The sequence below is a fragment of the Electrona antarctica genome (assembly GCF_951216825.1).
Source record: "Electrona antarctica genome assembly, chromosome: 21".
Taxonomy (NCBI): domain Eukaryota; kingdom Metazoa; phylum Chordata; class Actinopteri; order Myctophiformes; family Myctophidae; genus Electrona; species Electrona antarctica.
In genome coordinates this window covers 6,362,248-6,383,190 of record NC_136802.1, presented here as the reverse complement: position 1 = coordinate 6,383,190, position 20,943 = coordinate 6,362,248, and the positions used below count along the sequence as shown (strand labels likewise).

The window sequence follows — 20,943 nt, the reverse complement described above, 5'->3', positions numbered from 1 at the left end:
CCATGCATATTTAAAACTATGTTGTGGTGGTCACTACTGGCCTTCTTTAGTTATTGCTAGAGCGGTGCCTGTTGGAACCTCTACAGCGGTGCCCTTTAAATGCCCATATGGAGTTCTTTGTCAGGCATGCCCAAATATGGAGTCTATGCAGATGTCAGAATGATGTCAGAACCAGCTCCATATATGGACACTGGGCAGCGGCCCTGTCCAGAGCCCGGGCAGAGGCCTTTCTGGGGGGAGGTTCTGGACAACCGGCTATCCGACCGACTCGACACCGGGCACTGCACCCCCCTGTGGTGGGGTGGAACGTGTGTGTCGAATTTGACGTCGGTGGGGCGAACGGTTCTCGAGTTAGGTGGATTACAGACATAATGTACGTACACACAATGAGACTGCAAACTCCACAGAGAAAGGCCCTTTCGCCAACCCCACCTCGGGTATGGGCACTGATGATGCGGAGGAGGGAACACGCCCCCAGCATCCACAGCGGCCCCAGCGGGAATCGAACCCAGGACCTTCTAGCTGTGAGGCGACAGCACTACCGACTGTGCCACCGTGCCCCTATTTACACTTTTCAGATGAGTATGTGAGAGCCAAGTAGGAAGTATTGAATGTTTTCTAAGTTTTAACTTGCGCACGCGAGTGTGTGTGTGTGCGTGTGTGCGTGCGTGCGTAGAGCCCTAAACCTCTGTTTCAATACAATTCTTAGCATTGGCATTCATAGGCTGGAGTTTTAAAGGGCCTAATCCTCTTTAATTTGCGACTTGTAATTCAAAAACAGCCTCAGCTATAAACCACAGCATGCAGATAGATATGTTGTTGTTGTTCAAAATGTCCTCCTCCACAGCAGCACCGCAACCTGGATACAGATAGTGGAGCAATAAATACTGTGGATATAATATATATAGTATAAGGCTACACTTGATCTCGTCTCTCGTGGTGGTATTCAAATAAATTACCATAAAAATTGGTGTGCAAATATTTTGGCATCAATCAGTGAGCACAAAGTGCTAAATAGCTGGAAGCTCCTCTCTCTGCATTCATGGGAAATGATTATATTGGCATTCTTGTTGCACATGATTACAGTCTGACACATTCCACAAATTAGAATGTGCCAAATTAAGAGGGATTTTCGCACAGCTCCATAAGTGTATTTTAACACATTTAGGCCTGACATAAAAAAAAAAAATAATAATAATTGTGCCGCATTTTTATGATTTTTCAAAAATAGCAGACCTACAAGCTCGTAGCGCGCCACTCGGTGGCGCGCTACGAGCTTGTAGATCTGCTATTTTTCAATAGCTAAAGTATAACATAATGCTTAGTTAAAACACCAAAAGGGGTTCCCACCCAGAATGGGTTAAAGGCAGAACTGATTAAGTTTTGAAGGAAGAGAGATGAATTAGGTAATTATCTCCAGACAGCTCTAGCTGTAAGAGGAGCGCACCACACACACACAGTCGCACACATGCGCACACACACACACACACACACACACACACACACACACACACACACACACACACACACACACACACACACACACAGTAAAAAAGGGATTCTCACAGTCCAATCATGTTGCCAGCCCTGCACAGCCTCAGCATCATGTCTCGTTCAGCAGCAAACCCTCTCATTACCGCAAGTTTTACTTTACTTGTTTACAAGTTACAACAACAACTACCTGGCAACCTATGATTCTCAGTATCAAGACTTGTGATGTCTGTAAAAAAAAGTAGCAATTCAACTCACCGGATCCAATCACATCTTATGATCTCACAAATGCATTTCAAAATGTATTCACAAAAAAAGGGGTAAAAAAAAAAAAGGAATGCAAAGTTCCTGTCTGCCTCTCATGTATTGACAGCCTTCCTGGCATCATATTTATTTATTTTGTCTAGCAGGTTAATTCATTATTGATTGATTCCTTTCCAAGGGCATGTCTGCTCTTCATGCTCCCTCCCTTTGCAGAGAGCTGTGGAACTTTGAAAAGGAGGGAATCCCCCCCCCCCCCTGCACCAGGAAAGAACAGATCTGCAAGCTGTCACTACATTGCACAGTGACACGTTCATAGTTTGTAAATCTGTTATATTTTTTGTCTTGGCAAGGACGGAACAGCGCCGCCATTCGTTTGAACCAGCAAGTTAGAAAACGCCAGACAGACAGACAGAGAGCTGACAGACAGAGACAGACAGAGCTGTCAGACAGGCAGAGCTGACAGACAGACAGACAGAGCTGTCAGACAGGCAGAGCTGACAGACAGACCCAACAGACAGACAGACAGACAGAGCTGTCAGACAGACCCAACAGACAGACAGACAGACACAGACAGACAGAGCCAACAGGGCAGACAGACAGGCAGTCACGTCCCCCTACCTGCTCGTAGGGACCGTCCCAGGTGAGGTTGAGGAGGCAGGAGGAGGAAAACATCTCGTCGCTGCACCCGTCCATGATGCTCTCTACCCCGGCGCGTCAGGAGAGGAGGAGGCGGCGGAGGAGGAGGAGAACCCGGTCGTCTTTCCCTCGGCGAAGTCTCTCTGTCTGGTGTGTCTGCCTCCCGCTGTGCTTCTTCAGTCTTCTTCCTCCGGAGGAGAAGAGAAACGGCAGCCTAGTATCAAATAAAACGGGGAAGACACTATAGCCGCGCCGCGGTGCCGTTTGCTCCGTCACGTGGTGGTGCGGCTCTCCCGCCTCTCCTCACCCAAACCCGGCGTGAATGATGGTGGATGTCCGCCTCCCTCCTCATCATTCATTCACCTGTCTGTACTCTGGCCACGTCTCCGCTTGTTTGCTTGTTTGTTTGTTTCACTTTCCCCGCTGAAGTCTGTAAAGTTTGTGAAGGTTGTAGTATTGTATAGTAGTAGGCTAGTAGTCCTATATCAACAGGAGACCATGTTGTTGCCGTCCTCCTCCTCGCCGTAGTCATGGAACGTCAACAGGTGCATCAAGTCAACCTTGATGATGTCTTTCAGTCAGAACAGATTCGAGCGCGCAAATTCAAAGGACAGAGTGCGGCGGGAACAGAGGGCGCTGTTTTACCTTGTTTGCTATACTGCCACTTCATATACTTTAAAAGCAGATGATTAAAAATGTCTCTAATCTCAAATATAATTGTCTCTATTTTATAGGCATATGATATATAGGTTAATAATAATAATAATAATAATAATAATAATAATAATAATAATAATAATAATAATAATAATAATAATAATAATAATAATGTAATCAACAAATCTCTCACATTGTAATACTTAATAATAAAGTAATCACTAGCTGCCTTGATTAAAAAACAGTCAGGCAATTTTTTGTATTGTTTTACTTTTCTTCCTTTTATTGATAGATACAAGTGGAGAGACAGCAGCAAAGGTCGTCACGCTGTCAGGCCAAAGCCTATATGTGGCATGTGCGTGCCTGGACCACTTGGCCAGCGGGCACCCCCCAAGTCAGGCACTAACTAAGGTGATGACTCTGAGATAATGTAACCATTAAAAAGGTAGGCCTATTTAAAACTTTAGCCTATCTGTACATTTCATGTCCTATATACCCATGACCCAGGATTCAAACCCAGAACATCCGGGGAGAGACCAAACTTCCTAGAGCACATCCCATTTTGGTCAGGAGAGATATTATGCGTAAAGGAGAGTAGTTATTTAAACCTTATCTTCTTATAATTGGTCACTCACTCGATCTGCATTTCATCGGTGGGCCGGGGACAAAAACCTGAAACCTGCCTACCAATGACATCATCAACGTGGATTCCAAGCCAATAGAGACTACAGTCTGTCTTTCTCTTGGAAAGTTAGCATGCAGCTGTTCTTGCATAAAAAGTAATAATAAATAAAACAAGGTTTGTGAGTAGACAGAAATGACGGAAAATAGAACGACGACTTCGACATGCTCATCCCCAACCCAAGTTGGGCAGGTGCTTTGCGAGGAGCAGTATACAGAATAAGAATTAAATGTCACTTTTGGTGCAATAGACTATATTGCAATTAGACTCTATTACCATCTTTTGAATAGAGGGTAAGTGCATGCATAAAGTGAGTGGCAAAATCAAGTGGAAAAGTGAGTTTAATGTTGTTTAATGCAGTCCGATAGGATTTTTTGTTTGGATGTATGACCTGTCATGGCCAGAAAGTATTTGTTTTGCCACTCAGTAGGCGTTCCCGCATAACTTCCGGGTAGCACTTCTGGGTATGAGGATGATGTCACATAACCTGACTCCGCCAGATGGGGCAGCAGATAGTACACTACCCAGTGTACTCTCTGCTGCCCCATCTGGCGGAGTCAGGTTAGATGTCACATGCATACCCTCTATAAAAGCAAATCTGTCGCATTAGAGCCTTCAGGGTTTTCTTTTTTATTCTGTAGACAGAAATGATGCCATCTTAAAATTAGCATTAGTGAGGAGGACCAATTACATGAAGATAGGTTGAAAATGGGTGAAGTGGTCCTTTAATTAGGTCGGAGCTTCAAGCCGTACTAGCACCTGTGTCCTGCCTGCTGACACAGGGTTTACCAGGCAGGGACGTGCAGAGAATGGTAGAGAGGCAGGGGCTGAAATTCCCTACAAGGGCACTTTTGAACAACAGCGGATCTACAAGCACCCAACACATCGCGCTGTGATGCGTTGAGAGCTTGTAGATCAGCTATTTTCGGGGCATGACCGCACTCTTTAGCTACTGAAGATGCGGGCGTACGATATGGATTTCTACGCGTATGACCAATTCTTTCAACACAAAATGTCGCGTTGAAGTTGCATTATTTTCACCATGCTGCATGTGTGGTCTGGAGAGGGCAGTTTATTATTATTTTTAAAGTAAAAAGGGCAGGGGCTCAAGCCCCCTTTGATGTCTATGTGTGCACATGCCTGGGTTTTACATTTCTCAAAGGAAGAAACTCCAAACCTCCAACTATTGCCAATTTGTATTATTAGCATACTCTTTACCATACAGATTAAAATAACATTTTATTCATTAAAGCTCCTGATTGCAGCTTTAATCAATACTGTAATGTAATCAATAAAGATCTGTTTAATTTTTTTTACAGTATTGCCTAGAAAGTGAATATTTTATACAGTGAATGATTCATATACTGCCTTGGACTCATGAGTCATTGTCTGTCTGAAGTTTGAGATCAAGATGAGCTTTGAACGACTGGGATTACTATTATTGAGCTTCACTAAAGTAGATTCCGTTTCCTCCACCGAAAAAAAAAGTCATCATATTTAGCTATTCCAATCATTTATCACAATGGTCTGCATGACGTTAGATAATGGGTGGATGAACAGTACGGGAGGCTGACAGCAGGGAATGTTTCTAATCAGTGGGGCAGGACCCAGAAGAGGTCAAGAAAGGTTCTGACAGGGTCCACACACAGTACAGAAACATCCCTAAATGGTGCATTTACAGTATATAGCACCTTTATCCAAGGCGCTTTTACAGAGATTGTGCATTACATTCACCCGTTCACACACACATTCATACAGTGATGGCAGCGGAAACCATGCACGGCACCAACCAGCACATCAGGAGCAATTAGGGGTTCAGTGTCTTGCTCAAGGACACTTCGACTCTAACTCTGGGGGAGCCCACAGGGTTCGAACTGGCAACCTTACGGTTACCATCCAGCCACTCTACCCCTGAGCCACCGCCACCCCATAAACATAGACTCCTCTAACACAGGGGTTCTCAACCCGTGGGTCGCGAGTCGCGACCCCTTGGGGGGTCGCCAAATTATTTTGGGGGGTCCACAAAATATTTAAAAAAAAAAAATGTTTTTTGCAACTGAATGGCTGGAAAGTGGAAATGAAGAGTTTACATATAGTACACATTGTATGCATACACCTTCCCTAATGATTATATCTAGTTTCAGTATTTTTTTATGGTGTATTGTCTCTATTATTAAGGTTATTGTAGCAGTCAATTTATATTGGGGGTCGGGAGGGGGCGGGGCGGGGGTCCCGAGACATTGCCAAAGCATTTCCGGGGGTCCCCGGCCAAAAACGTTGAGAATCCCTGCTCTAACAAGTGCCTCAAAGTGACCAGAGCATTTCAGTCATAGAGGGGGAACCACATACCGTAGTCAATATTTTGTCTGGTAAGAGTAGATTAATATAATTAGAATAGGAAGATTAAGTAGAATCAATGGCAATAAAACAAATAAAAGCTGAACAGTAAAGTCCTCTTGTGTAAAATATAGATAGCCAATATAGCATTTTTAGACAATGCAGAATTAACAGTTAACTGCTCCCATGTGCCTTATAGTGGGATTCTCCATGAAATGCACAATGAGGTCTGTTAGCTAGAGCATTGCAGTCAGAGCTCCTCTGAAAAGCTGTCTCAACACACCACGTCTCATTATATAGTGCAGTGAGAGAGAACCACAAAGGACAGGCCGCCTTTTCATTCACTAGTTTGTCTTTACGGGTCTCCTTGTTTGATCAGACGTGTTCGACACGCATGGTCTGATACCTTTTGAACTGTGGTCAATTGGCCCTGTACCGTGGCGTGCATGTCCTTCTCCTCCACAAATTGTTGAAACGTTCACTTCAGTGGTGAGAGTAATTGAGAGACTAGAATTGACACGAGACGTTCCCCTGCATGTACCTGGTATCCCTGTACACATGCAACAGACGTTGTTACTTGGCGTACATTTATCACTGTACTGCTGGTTGTTGCAGAACTAGTCCAATAATTAAATGGCAGAGGTTGGAAAAATGATTTGATTTATTTTGTTTCTCACCTGATTGGCTAGTTGAACTATTCAAAAATGTTTTTCAGTTTAGAGATAAGGGGTTTAGCGGTGACGAAAATGGAGCCCTATAGGTCTACTAGCCAGGATAAAAAATCTACCCTAATCTGCTCACTGCAAATACGCAATATTTTCACATTTTCATTATGCTTTAAGTACCATGTGACGTGTCAAACTAGGGGGTTTCCAAGCATTAGTTTTGCGCGAAAAAACACTCCTTGGGCTAAAAACGGCCATAGCCGTCATCACAAATGTGATGAGGTCAGCACATTTTGGGGACATTTGGGTAAGTGCAGGCTATGGCCAAATTTAGTCCAAGGAGTGTTTTTCATGCAAAACTAATGCTTGGAATGGATTCAGAATCATGAAAACCCCCTAGTTTTACACATCACATGCTACTTAAAGCATAATGAAATTTAGAAAACATTTCCTTATAAAAGGTTGTCAATAGGGCCATCTTGGATTAAGGCACATTTAGGGTACTAGCAGTGAGCAGATTAGGGTAGATGTTTTTATCCTGTCTAGTAGACCTAGGGCTCCATTTTCGTCACCGCTAAACCCCTTATCCCCAAACTTCTTTGCCTTTTTTTTAAACTATTTTGCAAAACATTTTTGAATAGGAATAGTTAAAATGGCCAGTCTACAAGCTCACAATGTGTCAATGTAGATTGGCTAGTTGAACTATTCAAAAATGTTTTTCAGAATAGTAAAAAAAAAGGCAAAGAAGTTTAGGGATAAGGGGTTTAGCGGTGATGAAAATGGAGCCCCTAATGTCCTGTCAGAATCAGTTGAGAAACAAAGTAATCCAATTTTGTCCAACCTGAGAGGAATTTTTAACTTTATTTACTGGACTAAAATAGCAACTACAACTACACACATTACATGTTCATGCTCTGGTCTGTTGTGGCCACAAATTAGAGGAGCTGCCATCAGTTATATTTTTCCACACCACAGGGGCTACTGAAAGATAAGCTTCCTCAGTGATTTTCTAGCATATTTTCTTTTAATGAAAACCAAATTCACCTGAGAAAAATAATAGGCAGGTAAACCAACTTGAAAGTGCACCGATGTTGGGAGTGGGCAAGAAAAGAAGGAAAAAAAGGAATGATTCAAGCAAAACGAACCTACAGGGTTTTGTTCTCGTTCTTATCTCACCGTCACCATCGACCATAATGTGTCCTCCGCTATAGATTAAATTAAAGATTGTGGAGTGCCATACATTTGCAGAGCACAGAGGAGCAAGGGAACCAACCAACGCACACGAGAAATCACAAATCATATACCTGGGTTCTTTCTCTGCTCTGAACAGTGCAAGATGCACGTCGGTCTGTATCCCCTCCGTGTTGTGTTCATTGTCTGGTCACCTTTGCTTATTCCATTTTTGGCGGGAACCCCTTTTGGTGTTTTAAAGCATTATGTTATACTTTAGCTATTGAAAAATAGCAGATCTACAAGCTCATAGTGCGGCACCGAGTGCAGCGCTATGAACTTGTAGGTCTGCTATTTTTGGAAAATCGTGAAAATGTGCCTCAAATCTTTGAATATATATTATTACAGTGAACATTTTAACTCAAATCTTTGCTTCTGGGGAGGTCCCTGGAACAACATATTTTCAGATGGGGGTTGGAGGCATATTACATATCATTTTTGGGGTCCATGAAATATTGAGCACCACTGATACAGAAACATAGGTTTTTCAGAAAACCGTCAGGATTTTGAAGACATGTTTTCAACGTCAGGCCTAAATGGGTTATTCTGTCAGACTCACAGAATCAAATCCACAGGCACCGATAATGTAAATGCGACAATGTAACAATGGTGCTACAGTCCAGTGTTTATTGTTATGTAGGGACATTTCTATCATTCACAAATATCTGCGAGGAGAGGAGAACGCAGCCGTGAAATCAGGTGAGAGTTCAGGTCAGCAGCCACTCATACTGTATGGTACTGTACGTGTGCTGTGGGGGGAAATAAATTAGGTCAAATCAAATGTTGATTTTCTCCGCCTATAGGCATGTAAGAACGCTGCTTGCATTTTCCTGCTGCACAGGTGCCTTCAGTTGTTATGCAATTCGTTTCAAACTGGCAGCCAATTTTAAACATGCAGTCTACATGCCACCTCTCTCCTACATAGCCAATCTATCAAGCCCTAACCCGGGCGGTTCATGCATATACTTCCCTATCACAGAGAAGTGACTGTCAGAGATGGCATGATTGAATTGTTCCCCGTGCACTGTCACCAGAGGGGCTATTACTTCAAATTAGCATACAAATTCAAACCAGGACAGATGGATTTGTCACATTCCAGTCGCCATCTTCCCTCCGAGATTGGCTGTGCTTGTGCTGCGTGATGGAGATAAGACACCTGTCTGAGCTCCCAATTGATGGGGGGAGGGGGGAGGGGGGGGGGGAGGAGAGGGGGGAGGGGGGGCATTCAGGCTGGCGTGGTGGGATGGTAGGTGGGCTATATGGGCGGATGGGGTGGGGGTGTTGGAGGAGTGGGGGGGGGGCATCCGGGCTGGCGTGGTGGGGATGGTAGGTGGGCTATATGGGCGGATGGGGTGGGGGTGTTGGAGGAGTGGGGGGGGGGCATCCGGGCTGGCGTGGTGGGGATGGTAGGTGGGCTATATGGGCGGATGGATGGATTCCCTGGAATGCTGAGGTGGTTCGGGCAATAAACTTCCCCACCACGTGCGGCCTGGAATGATGATAAGGCACCATCCAAGGCTCTGTGGGTGGTAGAAGATGTCTTTTTGAGGTGGTGATTTGCGCTGTATTTAGCAACTATAGCTGAACAATGCAGTTCTTTCTGACATTTGGGGCTGTATTGGTTATTTGTTGTTTTTTGGTGAGATACCGTATGTTCAAAAAGCTAGCTCGATCTCCCCCACAGAACGGTCCTTTGTCTCAGCGGGAATCTGGATGACTTTGTCAGCAAGAAGATCGGTGGTGCCTATTGTGGCTCAGCAGTATATCCATGACCTCACATGACCCCTGGCATTTAAGATGCTGATTGGAGGGGGGGGGGGATAAAAGCACATCCAACTCAAATGTGATTCCATGTTCATTATTGTTGTAATCTCTAAACTGGAACCTGGTCTGGTTCTGACAGACTGGTAGTGTGTGCAGGCTGGGTGGTGTGTGATAATCCGGTTGAAGTATTCCTTTGGTACGGCGACTGCGGGCCCAGGAGAACAATACCGCGACACGAGACAGTATCACGCTAAAGGTTCACCAAGTTTATTAGACAAACAGGAACATATATAGTGCTGGATCATAATGACGTGACAACAAGATATGAAACATAGAAACTTGACATGATAATGACTAATGCAGCAAGGCTGACCTTACTGAGATGTCTCTCGTCTATGCTTTCTATGGCATAGGCAGCTCCCGGCAGGATCCGCCGGGAGAATCTAGATGCAGCTGCGCGACGTGAGACTAATTAATTAGAGCGACAGAGAGAGAGAGGAGTCTGTGTGTGTGTGCGTGTGTGCGTCAATTTAACAAAGGTGCAGATCAGTGATCGACGTTTGCGCTACTCTATGCCGAATTGATGTGGACTCGGCCCCAGACATCTATAAAGTATGCTACAGTAGGCCTACAGGCAGTACACAATACATATCAAGTACACTGTATCTCAAGTTCAAGTACACAGACTTAGATGTAATGTACATTGGACAATTTATAACAATTATAACCATTTAAACCCAATATATGTTGTTGTCAAATAGTGGATCTACGCATCGCAATGTGTCACATTGCGATGCATTGTTGTGAGCTTGTAGATCTTCAACTTTCAACAAAATGTTCGCCCTATTTTCACCGAATGCTCACCTAATTTAACACACCCAGAATAGAGATGCTAGCGTTCATGTGATTAAAAGCAAAGAATTTCACATGTACAAGTAACTCAAAGACAACATGGCAAAATAATGAGAACAGTTCCTACATGCGTAGCTTCCCTTAAGTTCAGACACTCACTAACAATTTATAAATTGGAAAAATAATGATTTTCTTTTGTAATTATGGCAGTGTGAATCAATGCTAAGTATTGAGCATGAAAAAATGCTCTTACCTCAGGATCAATTCCATATAATTTCCTGATCAGCTCAAACTAATGGGTTTTCTATTGTCTTCAGTTTGGAGGACTTATCTTTCTGGCACCATATTATGGCTCTGCTCGCTGCAGAGCAAAGTCATCCACTTATTAACCTACAGTAGGCTATATAGAAATATTATCACCTAATATTCCCAAAATATAAAAAACTAGGGTTGTCCCGATCGGATCGGGTGATTGGAAACCGGGGCCGCCAAATGATCGGAATCGGATCGGGAGCCAAAAAACGTGATCGGGACATCCCTAGTACCAATATTATATCCTATCATGATATTAGACTGGATATTGTCTTTGATTTGGGATATTGTACTATATGTTGTGATATTGTATATTGTGATATGGCATAAACGTCAATCACAATCTATAGAGGCCTTTACACTCACAATTAGACCCATAGCCTACCGTATCTGCATTCGAAGTGCTGTTACGCTGACTGTACATCTCAAATGCCTGCAGCACCAGCACTGTTGAAAGTGGGATGACGATGTATTAAAAAAAAGTAAAGTTTTTTAGGAGATTAGCCAGTTTCGCAGCCAAGATCAATGTCTTGTGCGAGTCACCATGTCTTAGAGTTAGACAACAGTCTGAACAACCCATTAAGTAGCCTGACTTCCCATGTCCCCTGAAACACATCAACCACCACCACCACCACTCACCCTAGCAGCCACGAGGGAGCCCTCTCCGAGGCCCCCCAACTGTGTTGCTTCTCAAAAGACCCAGACTGACCCGATCTCAGGGGGGAGAGCGCTCCATCTTCACGCTTCTCATGAGGTCCCGTTGTTCAATTCCTGCTGGAACTCATGCTCTGCTACACCCTGCCAGCTCGCCTCATTTGGGCTGCTGACCCATAGAATGAGAGGGGAAATCTTCCAAAGAAAACTTTTTTGTCAGTAGTGCTCATCCAAAACTTTCTCTCTGTTAACCCATTTTGGGCGGAAAATCCCTTTTAGTGTTTAATTTAAAGCATTACGTTATGCTTTAGATATTGAAAAATAGCAGATCTACAAGCTCATAGCGCGCCACCGAGTGGCGCGCTATGAACTTGTAGGTCTGCTATTTTTTAAAAGTTGTGAAAATGTGGTGCAAATCTTTGAATATATATTTCAGAGCGAACATTTTTAACTCAAATATTTGCTTCTGGGGGGGTCCCTGGAACAACATATTTTGAGATGGGGGTCAATAGAGATAATGGGGCCCAATAGAGATAATTCTGGGGGTCCTTGACATGAAAAAGGTTGAGCACTGCACAACTGACCAAACATGGGTTTTTCAGAAAACTATTAGGATTTAGAAGCCTTTTTTTGAATCGACATCAGTCCAAAATGGGTTAAGGACTAGCTGTGCCAAGTTTATACTCTTTTCTCTTGGACTGCCAACCCAAGTGTGCACTGACAAGTTCAGTGTTTTGCCTCATGTGCACATGAGTACACAAAGAGTTCATTTTTTTGGGGCATGGGCCAAAGGCCAAGCAGTCAACCGGGTTATACCTGGGTTTGCCTGTAGTATCTCTGTGCTCTCAAAAGTAGTCCAATCCAATCCCAGCTCACACTGCAAACAAATAAAATGCATGTCATGAGAGCTGCAGACTGCACAACCAATAAATGCCTTAACACATTCTGAACGGGAACCCCTTTTGGTGTTTTAAGCATTATGTTATATTATACTTTAGCTATTGAAAAATAGCAGATCTACAAGCTCATAGCGCGCCACCGAGTGCCGCGCTACGAGCTTGTAGGTCTGCTATTTTTGAAAAATCATGAAAATGTGGCACAAAAATTGAATATATATTATATCAAATCTTTGCTTCCAGGGGGTCCCGACTCCCTGGAACAACATATTTTCAGATGGGGGTCGGCGGCCAAATACATAAATGTGACATGAAAATGTTTGACATAGAAACAGGTTTTTCAGAAAACTGTCAGGATTTAGAAGACATTTGCAGAATCGGTCTCGGTCGAAAAGGGTTAAGTGAAAGTGAAGTTGTATTGTAGTTTAAGGGATATTTCACTTTCAAACCGGTTTGGGGTAATTGCAACGACTATAATCAGGTTTTTGTGAGCACCCTGGACTGTATTTAATTTGCTCGATATTCATTTTAACTTCAGACTCCATTTGAACCAGGATAAATTAATCGAAAACACCCAGCGGTCCTTGATCTGGTGACTTACTGCCCTCCTAGTATGTGAGGGGGCCATGATTTTTCGATTATTATTATGGCCAGGGGGAGGCAGTTTAGAGACCAGGATTACTGCATGTTTTTTGTGAGGGTACCTAACCTAGGACAGGTGTTTTACATTAATCTACAGTAGACGTTACATGACGATTGATTGAATGTTTGAAAGTGAAATATCCCTTCAATTTAGGCATCTTAAAACTCGTAAAACGATCATCAGTGAATCTCTTAGCTGCTGCACACCAACATTGTCCTTGTGAAGTAAAATTCGATGATGTATAAAGATTTCCATTTGGCCACAGACATGCCCACAAGCAGCCAGGTTGTCAATACGGGAATGATGTGATCCTGATTGTCGTGTTTAGTATGACTTTGCCAATGAGCACTTGCATCGACCGGTGCAACAGTACCTGATTATCAACGCTTATAAAGATGGACAGAAATGACATGCCGTCAATAGATTGTCTTATTATTCGTTGTAATGTTCTGCTCCTCTATATGCTTAGCACGATAGCATGGAAACATAGCATGTTTCACATTGAATTTATTCTGTGACATTCCTGATTAAAGTGTGCCCAGGACCTGAATGGAAACAAGACCGCAAGGACGTTTTTTTTGGTGCCATCCATTTAGGCTGTGCTTAAAGGAGAATTCCATGCTAGAAGGCTTTCTTACCTTTTATTTGTAGTTTTGTAGTTGTTACATACAATATAAGCCCTCAATGGGGGTTGGGTTTTTGTGCTAATTTGCTTATTTCCATTGAAATAAGTAGTAAAGTGTGCTGCTTGGGATACTATTTACATTATGAAGAGGATATATACAAAAGATTTTTGAGCGAAGGAAATAAGCTAATTAGCACAACACCCCATAGCCCATTGGTAGGGTTAATAGCCAATAATGCACTTTTGCACCAAATAACACCTGGACCTCTTTGGTGGGGACGTAACTAGAAATAAAGGTAAGAAAGCCTTCTAGTATGGAATTCTCCTTTAACCTAGTGCCCAAACCCTTATAGCCCAACTTATTTGAAAACATTTTAAAATAGTTCAAAGAGCTGATCTACATTTCTGCCTTATAAAGTAATCAATCAATCATTGACATTAACTGTCGTTTCCTGTCTATGCACCTACTGAAACACCCTTTATTAAATGCGATTTGGCACATATAACTTCATGACATGATCTCACTGCGATGTGAACACATACAAGGGGATGTACTGTATAGTAACTATAGAGACATACTCTGTACAGCAATATAATTCTAAAGCCTAGGAAAAAAAAATAGGCATGTTTATTACAAAGGCAGTTTAATGTAATTTCAATGGTTGACAGGAAATCTGACCAATGACCACATCTCAAAAACGCATACAAAATAATTAACATCCAATCACACTCAAGAGCTCCTCCTGCTTGGACTTCAAGCAATTATAAGCATAACAATAGATGTGAATAAACTGACGTGATAGCGAAGGTTTATTACAGATAATTTTGCTCTTCAAATTAGCATATTAACATTTTCACAAGAGGAATGTTGATATCTACATGAATGGGTCATGCTTTACACAGACATGGTGAGCAATCCAGTTCCTGATGGCTTCCTTCACATAACGCTTACTAGGGGTGCAACGATATAGTCGAACTGCCATCGAAAAATCCATTTTAATTTCAAGAATCGAAGTGTATTGATATGTAAAACAGCAACATATCGTATCGTTTGACTTTGTATCGTAATGCAAATAATCTGTATCGAATTGTTTTGCAATGCAAATAATATCGATTGCATCAATACTAAGTACGTTGTATTTAGCAATTGTTAAGAAAAAAAAGAGGTTAAATTCCTTTTTCGTGCAATATCGCTACACTTGGTCTATTGATAAATGTGTGTATTCTCTGTGTTCATGTCAAGGTACGGTTTGTCCATTTGTGTTCAAATATAATGTCCATGTATTCGCCAGAGAATCAGTTTACTTATACAACCAAAAAATCCCTAAAAAAACCTGCACTATCCACATGTTTCACACAGGTTTAATTTCGTTAAATTAATATCGTCAACCATTTATCGTATCGTTACACCCCTACTGCGCGCACACACACACACACACACACACACACACACACACACACACACACACACACACACACACACACACACACACACACACACACACACACACACACACACACACACACACACACACACACACACACACACACACACACACACACACACACACCAATAGTCTCACAAAATGACAAAGACATGGCCCTTAATAGTAACAGGAGACAGATTTCAGCAGTCGTTATGAAAATAATACAATACAGAGTGTGAGACAAAAATATAATTCAAAATGAAAAACAATAATAAATCAAAGAGTGCTCAGATGAAGAGTTCAGATTCAACTTTGTACAGAGGATGACTGTTTAAACTCTATCCTATACACTATGGTGTTGTTTTAGTACTGAGAGAATTCCTTGGTGTTGAACTTTGCGATGATCCGTTCCAGCTGTCTCTTGGCCTCACACTGAGGGAAGTTACCCATCTCATAGTACTGGGGCGCCACTTTGATCAGCCTGGGAGAGGAAAGCAGGGAAGAAATCATTAGTCTTTAAAAGTGTGCATGCATTTTATTTGTACATGGTAGAATGTTCTTCTGGCTTCATGCAGTAACTACCAACAGGCTTACCATATCTAACAAATTAACACAAACATATGTGAATATAGCCTGGTGAAACCACTCCCCCTGCTGGACAACATATCCATGCAGCCAGAAGGGAGAGTCTGGGATCTCTCAGGCAGAGACGATGCACTCCGAACCAGTTTTGTTCGGAGTGATATGCGGCCGCTAGAGGCGGGATCAACGTGAGACTGATGACATATTGAAGTTGTGCCACAGCGCAAATGTAAACACAACCTAACAGGACTACAACTCGAAATTATTATGGTGATATCAGATTTTTGTCCCACTGCTTCCGGTTCATCGTTTCTGCCTGAGGGAGCCCAGGAGGAGGGAACTTGTGAACTCAATACTGTCGCAATCTGGCGGAGTCAGGTTAACGTGAATATGCACAAGCAGCAAATCCTTAGTCCAGACATTGGCCTAGTGGTTAGAGTGTCCGCCCTGAAACTGGGAGGTCGAAGGTTCCCCGACCGGGTCATACCAAAGACTGTAAAAATGGGACCCAATGCCTCCCTGCTTGGCATCAAAGGGTTGGATTGGGGGGTCAAATCTACTAATCAAATGATTCCCGAGAGCTCACCGCTCCTTGGCTGTGGCTCACTGCTCCAAGAGATGGGTCAAATGCGGAGAACAAATTTCACTGCGGTAACGTGTGTGACAAATCGTATGACTTTGACTTTGTCCCCCGACAATAGTATTTGATTCGACCAAGAACTCACCACTCTGGCTTGATGTCGGTGCAGGTACGGATGTAGTTCTTGGTGGTGAGGACGAACTCATTGTAGAGGACCCACTCTGGCTTGTGGTCCAGAACCGTGGAGGGGTGGAGCTGGACCACCTGGTTGTCCTTCACCGTCAGGTAGTGTCCCGTACGCTCCAGGTGGGCGATCTGCATCACAGCATTAGAGATAAAGAGAGATCAAAGGCAATCTGTGATTATGTGTAGTGCTAAAACAGACATGTCTGTTACATCAGTGGTACCCAAACTTTTTCACGTTAAGGACTCCCAAAAGGACTCCTAAAATCGACATTTATTAGCCCGCAGACCCCCATTTGAAAAGATATGCCAGGGACTCTAAGCAGTGATTAGAGTCCATAATCTGAATTTTCGTTTTTCAGGAATCTTTCATTTCATGTCTAACCCATTTTGACATCTAAAAATGTCTTCTACATCCTGACAGTTTTCTGAAAAAGCTATGTTTGTCAGTGGTTCTTCGATTTAAAAAAAATAGCAGACCTACAAGCTCGTAGCGCGCCACTCGGTGGCGCGCTATGAGCTTGTAGATCTGCTATTTTTCAATAGCTAAAGCATAACATAATACTAACACCAAAAGGGGTTCCCGCCCAAAATGGGCTAAACCAGAAACGTCCAAAGTACAACAGTGTGGATGATTTCATACACGGCTACCACCATCAAGGTTAATTCCACATCCACTTCCAGGTTATTAATGGCGAATGGGGGGTGACTAGCCTTTGTCATAGATTACTTTAACAACCTTGCAGTGGGTATTCTAATTAAATTGACCCCCAACAACAACCACTAATGGTGCCGAGCCAAGAGACTACTTTCCAGACCCGAGACAATGAAGACATAACTTGTTTTCAAACTGGCCACTGAGAGGTGATTTTTCGTCTGTTTCTTTGGAGAACATTGCTTAGCCCATTTTGGGCGGGAACCCCTTTTGGTGTTTTAAAGCATTATGTCATGCTTTAGCTATTGAAAAATAGCAGATCTACAAGCTCATAGCGCGGCACCGAGTGCCGCGCTACAAGCTTGTAGGTCTGCTATTTTTGAAAAATCGTGAAAATGTGGCGCAAATCTTTGAATATATTCTTTCAGAGCGAACATCTTTAACTCAAATCTTTGCTTCTGGGAGGTCACTGGAACAACATATTTTCAGATGGGGGTCGGCGGGCAAATACATATATTTTTGGGGGTCCTTGACATGAAATAGTTTGAGAACGACTGACATTAGAAACATGGGGTTTTCAGAAAACTGTCAGGATTTAGAAGACATTTGTAGAATCGTTTCCGCCCAGAATGGGTTAGGCAGACAAGGGGCTGTTGTGATTAAACAGGGCAATCAGTCTCAATAAAGACCTTTCCAAACAAAGATGCGAAGCTCAAATGCCCCCGAAAACCCGAACATGAGCCGCAAATTTGTCACCAAGATAAAGGTTAATGTTGACAAATATTTAAATATTAACGCCGTAATTCAAGTTGTCAGGTTGCTTGTTTCAGGTACGCCAAGAAAATGGGTTCTTGCAAAATGCCATTTATTTCCCTGAGTGGGTAGCAAATTGACTTGATTTTCTTCTTATGTTTAAATGCAACCAACTGTGCACGTGTGTGTGTGTGTGTGTGTGTGTGTGTGGTGTGTGCATGTGCATGAGCCCACACATTAGAGGGGGCCCATCCATTATAATGAACATCTTCACTGTGACTTTTTATTAGTGAGCGCAAATACTTTGTACACAATCGAGAAACATAAATTCACCACATTATCCTAACAAGATCCTTTTGTGAAATGGATGGAGTTAAACCAGGGCGAACACTTAACACATTTTAAAATCGTGACAATGTGGCGCAAATCTTTGAATATATATTCTTTCAGAGCCAAGTTTGTAACTCAAATCTTTGCTTCTAGGGGGGTCCCAGGAACTACATATTTTCAGATGGGGGTCCGCAGCCAAATACAGATCATTCTGGGGGTCCTTGACGTGAAAAAGGTTGAGCAAAACCAACAGGTTTTTCAGGAAACTTTTAGGATTTAGAAGCCATTTTTTGTAGAATCGTCCTCCGGTCTAAATGGGTTAAATGTGTGAGCATGACAACGTACAAAAGTGTAGTTGGAAATAAATGCATTTCTTCTCCATACTCCAAGATAATAAGATATAGATTACCAACTTGCATCTACCACATATATCAATACAGTAAAAACAGGGGGGAAAACCTGATATAGACGATGAAAAAAGTTTAATTATAATCAGTTTCAACTCTATACAAAAAGAGGGGAGCGTATCTATGTTCCCCACCCCACAAAAAGGTTCTTTGTTCCCCACTTAGAATAAACCTAAACCAGAAACCTAACCTAGTAATTTTAGTAATAGTCTTACTTTTAGTAGCAAATTCTGATTTAAGCTCAAATGAAATGAAATGAAATGATTACTATATTTACCCAGGGTATCTGGGCTAAGCTCAAGAACTTGTTTCCAGCCAGGCCCTGCTCATAGAACATTTCATCGTAGTGGTTCAATGCCTTGTTCAAGGGCACTTCAGCGGTGGTAATTTTAACGTGTCGGACCGCTGATTCGAACTGGCGACCTTCCAGTATCAAGACCGCTCCGCAATCCGTTCGGTCACCGCTGCCATAAGTCTCAGTCTTTGAACAATCCATTGAACGCTAACCCTAAACCCTAAGGTAAGTGGGGAACATAGAACCTGGGGAACATAGAACCTGGGGAACATAGAACCTGGGGAACATAGGGGTGACCCCCACAAAAGGAGATATATGAGGCATAACAGTGGCGGGCTACGTCCATTTTTGTGGACCAACCGATCCAAAGCCCATTAATTTTTTCCCCATAGAGATTTCCCAAAAAAAAAATTTAAGCCAAGAGTTGGATAGCCCTGCCCTATTATAGTTAATATGATTATGTGCATCACGTCTGAGGAGTACTTTGTCCCCCACACTTTCTCAAACTTAGATTAGAACAATCAATTTCACTTCCATTTCTTTATCAGCCTTTCCAGAGCTGCACATGAGCCACTGTACTGCATATAGAAATATGTGCTTTGGTGAGAAAAACACCTCCACTTAACCCATTTAGACCTGACACGATATTCTACAAAATGTCTTCTAAATCCTGACAGTTTTCTGGAAAGCCTATGTTTCTATGTCAGTGGTTCTCAATATTTCATATCAAGGACCCCCAGAAATATCTGTATTTGGCCGCCGACCCCCCATCTGAAAATATGTGGTTCCAGGGAACCCCTCAGAAGCAAAGATTTGACTTTAAAACGTTCGCTCTGAAAGAATATATATTCAAAGATTTGCACCACATTTTTGCGATTTTTCAAAAAATATCAGATCTACAAGCTCGTAGCGCAGCACTCGGTGCCGCGCTATGAGCTTGTAGATCTGATATTTTTCAATAGCTAAAGTATAATATAATGCTTGAAACACCAAAAGGGGTTCCCGCCCAGAATGGGTTAAGAAGTGCTCCTGTAAGTCCCACTGACCTGCATGAAGAACCCAGTGACCAGCGCTCCTACTGACCTGCATGAAGAACCCAGTGACCAGCGCTCTCACTGACCTGCATGAAGAACCCAGTGACCAGCGCTCTCACTGACCTGCATGAAGAACCCAGTGACCAGCGCTCTCACTGACCTGCATGAAGAACCCAGTGACCAGCGCTCTCACTGACCTGCATGAAGAACCCAGTGACCAGCGCTCCTACTGACCTGCATGAAGAACCCAGTGACCAGCGCTCTCACTGACCTGCATGAAGAACCCAGTGACCAGCGCTCCTACTGACCTGCATGAAGAACCCAGTGACCAGCGCTCCTACTGACCTGCATGAAGAACCCAGTGACCAGCGCTCCTACTGACCTGCATGAAGAACCCAGTGACCAGCGCTCCCACTGACCTGCATGAAGAACCCAGTGACCAGCGCTCCTACTGACCTGCATGAAGAACCCAGTGACCAGCGCTCCCACTGACCTGCATGAAGAACCCAGTGACCAGCGCTCCTACTGACCTGCATGAAGAACCCAGTGACCAGCGCTCCTACTGACCTGCATGAAGAACCCAGTGACCAGCGCTCCCACTGACCTGCATGAAGAACCCAGTGACCAGCGCTCCTACTGACCTGCATGAAGAACCCAGTGACCAGCGCTCCTACTGACCTGCATGAAGAACCCAGTGACCAGCGCTCCCACTGACCTGCATGAAGAACCCAGTGACCAGCTGACTGACCTGCATGAAGAACCCAGTGACCAGTGCTCCTACTGACCTGCATGAAGAACCCAGTGACCAGCACTCCTACTGACCTGCATGAAGAACCCAGTGACCAGCACTCCTAATGACCTGCATGAAGAACCCAGTGACCAGCGCTCCTACTGACCTGCATGAAGAACCCAGTGACCAGCACTCCTACTGACCTGCATGAAGAACCCAGTGACCAGCGCTCCTACTGACCTGCATGAAGAACCCAGTG

At 43.3% G+C, this 20,943-nt stretch overlaps 2 protein-coding genes across 4 annotated transcripts in view; both read right to left on the bottom strand.

Moving 5' to 3' along the window:
- sepsecs (Sep (O-phosphoserine) tRNA:Sec (selenocysteine) tRNA synthase) overlaps positions 1-20,943 on the bottom strand; it is a 213,204-nt gene that overhangs the window by 9,860 nt on the left and 182,401 nt on the right. The gene's annotated exons all lie outside the window — the stretch shown is intronic.
- The window catches only part of dhx15 (DEAH (Asp-Glu-Ala-His) box helicase 15), a 219,839-nt gene that overhangs the window by 129,283 nt on the left and 69,613 nt on the right, over positions 1-20,943 (bottom strand). For 2 of the 3 annotated variants that reach the window (XM_079491639.1, XM_079491637.1), the window contains exons 13-14: positions 16,443-16,612; positions 14,336-15,616 (exon numbers count right to left, since the gene is read on the bottom strand). In XM_079491639.1, coding sequence (XP_079347765.1) covers positions 15,499-15,616; positions 16,443-16,612 — 288 coding nt within the window. In that variant the 3' untranslated portion in view covers positions 14,336-15,498. Of the gene's footprint in view, positions 1-14,335; positions 15,617-16,442; positions 16,613-20,943 lie in introns of those variants that run through there. The other variant, XM_079491638.1, reaches the window with a different exon arrangement.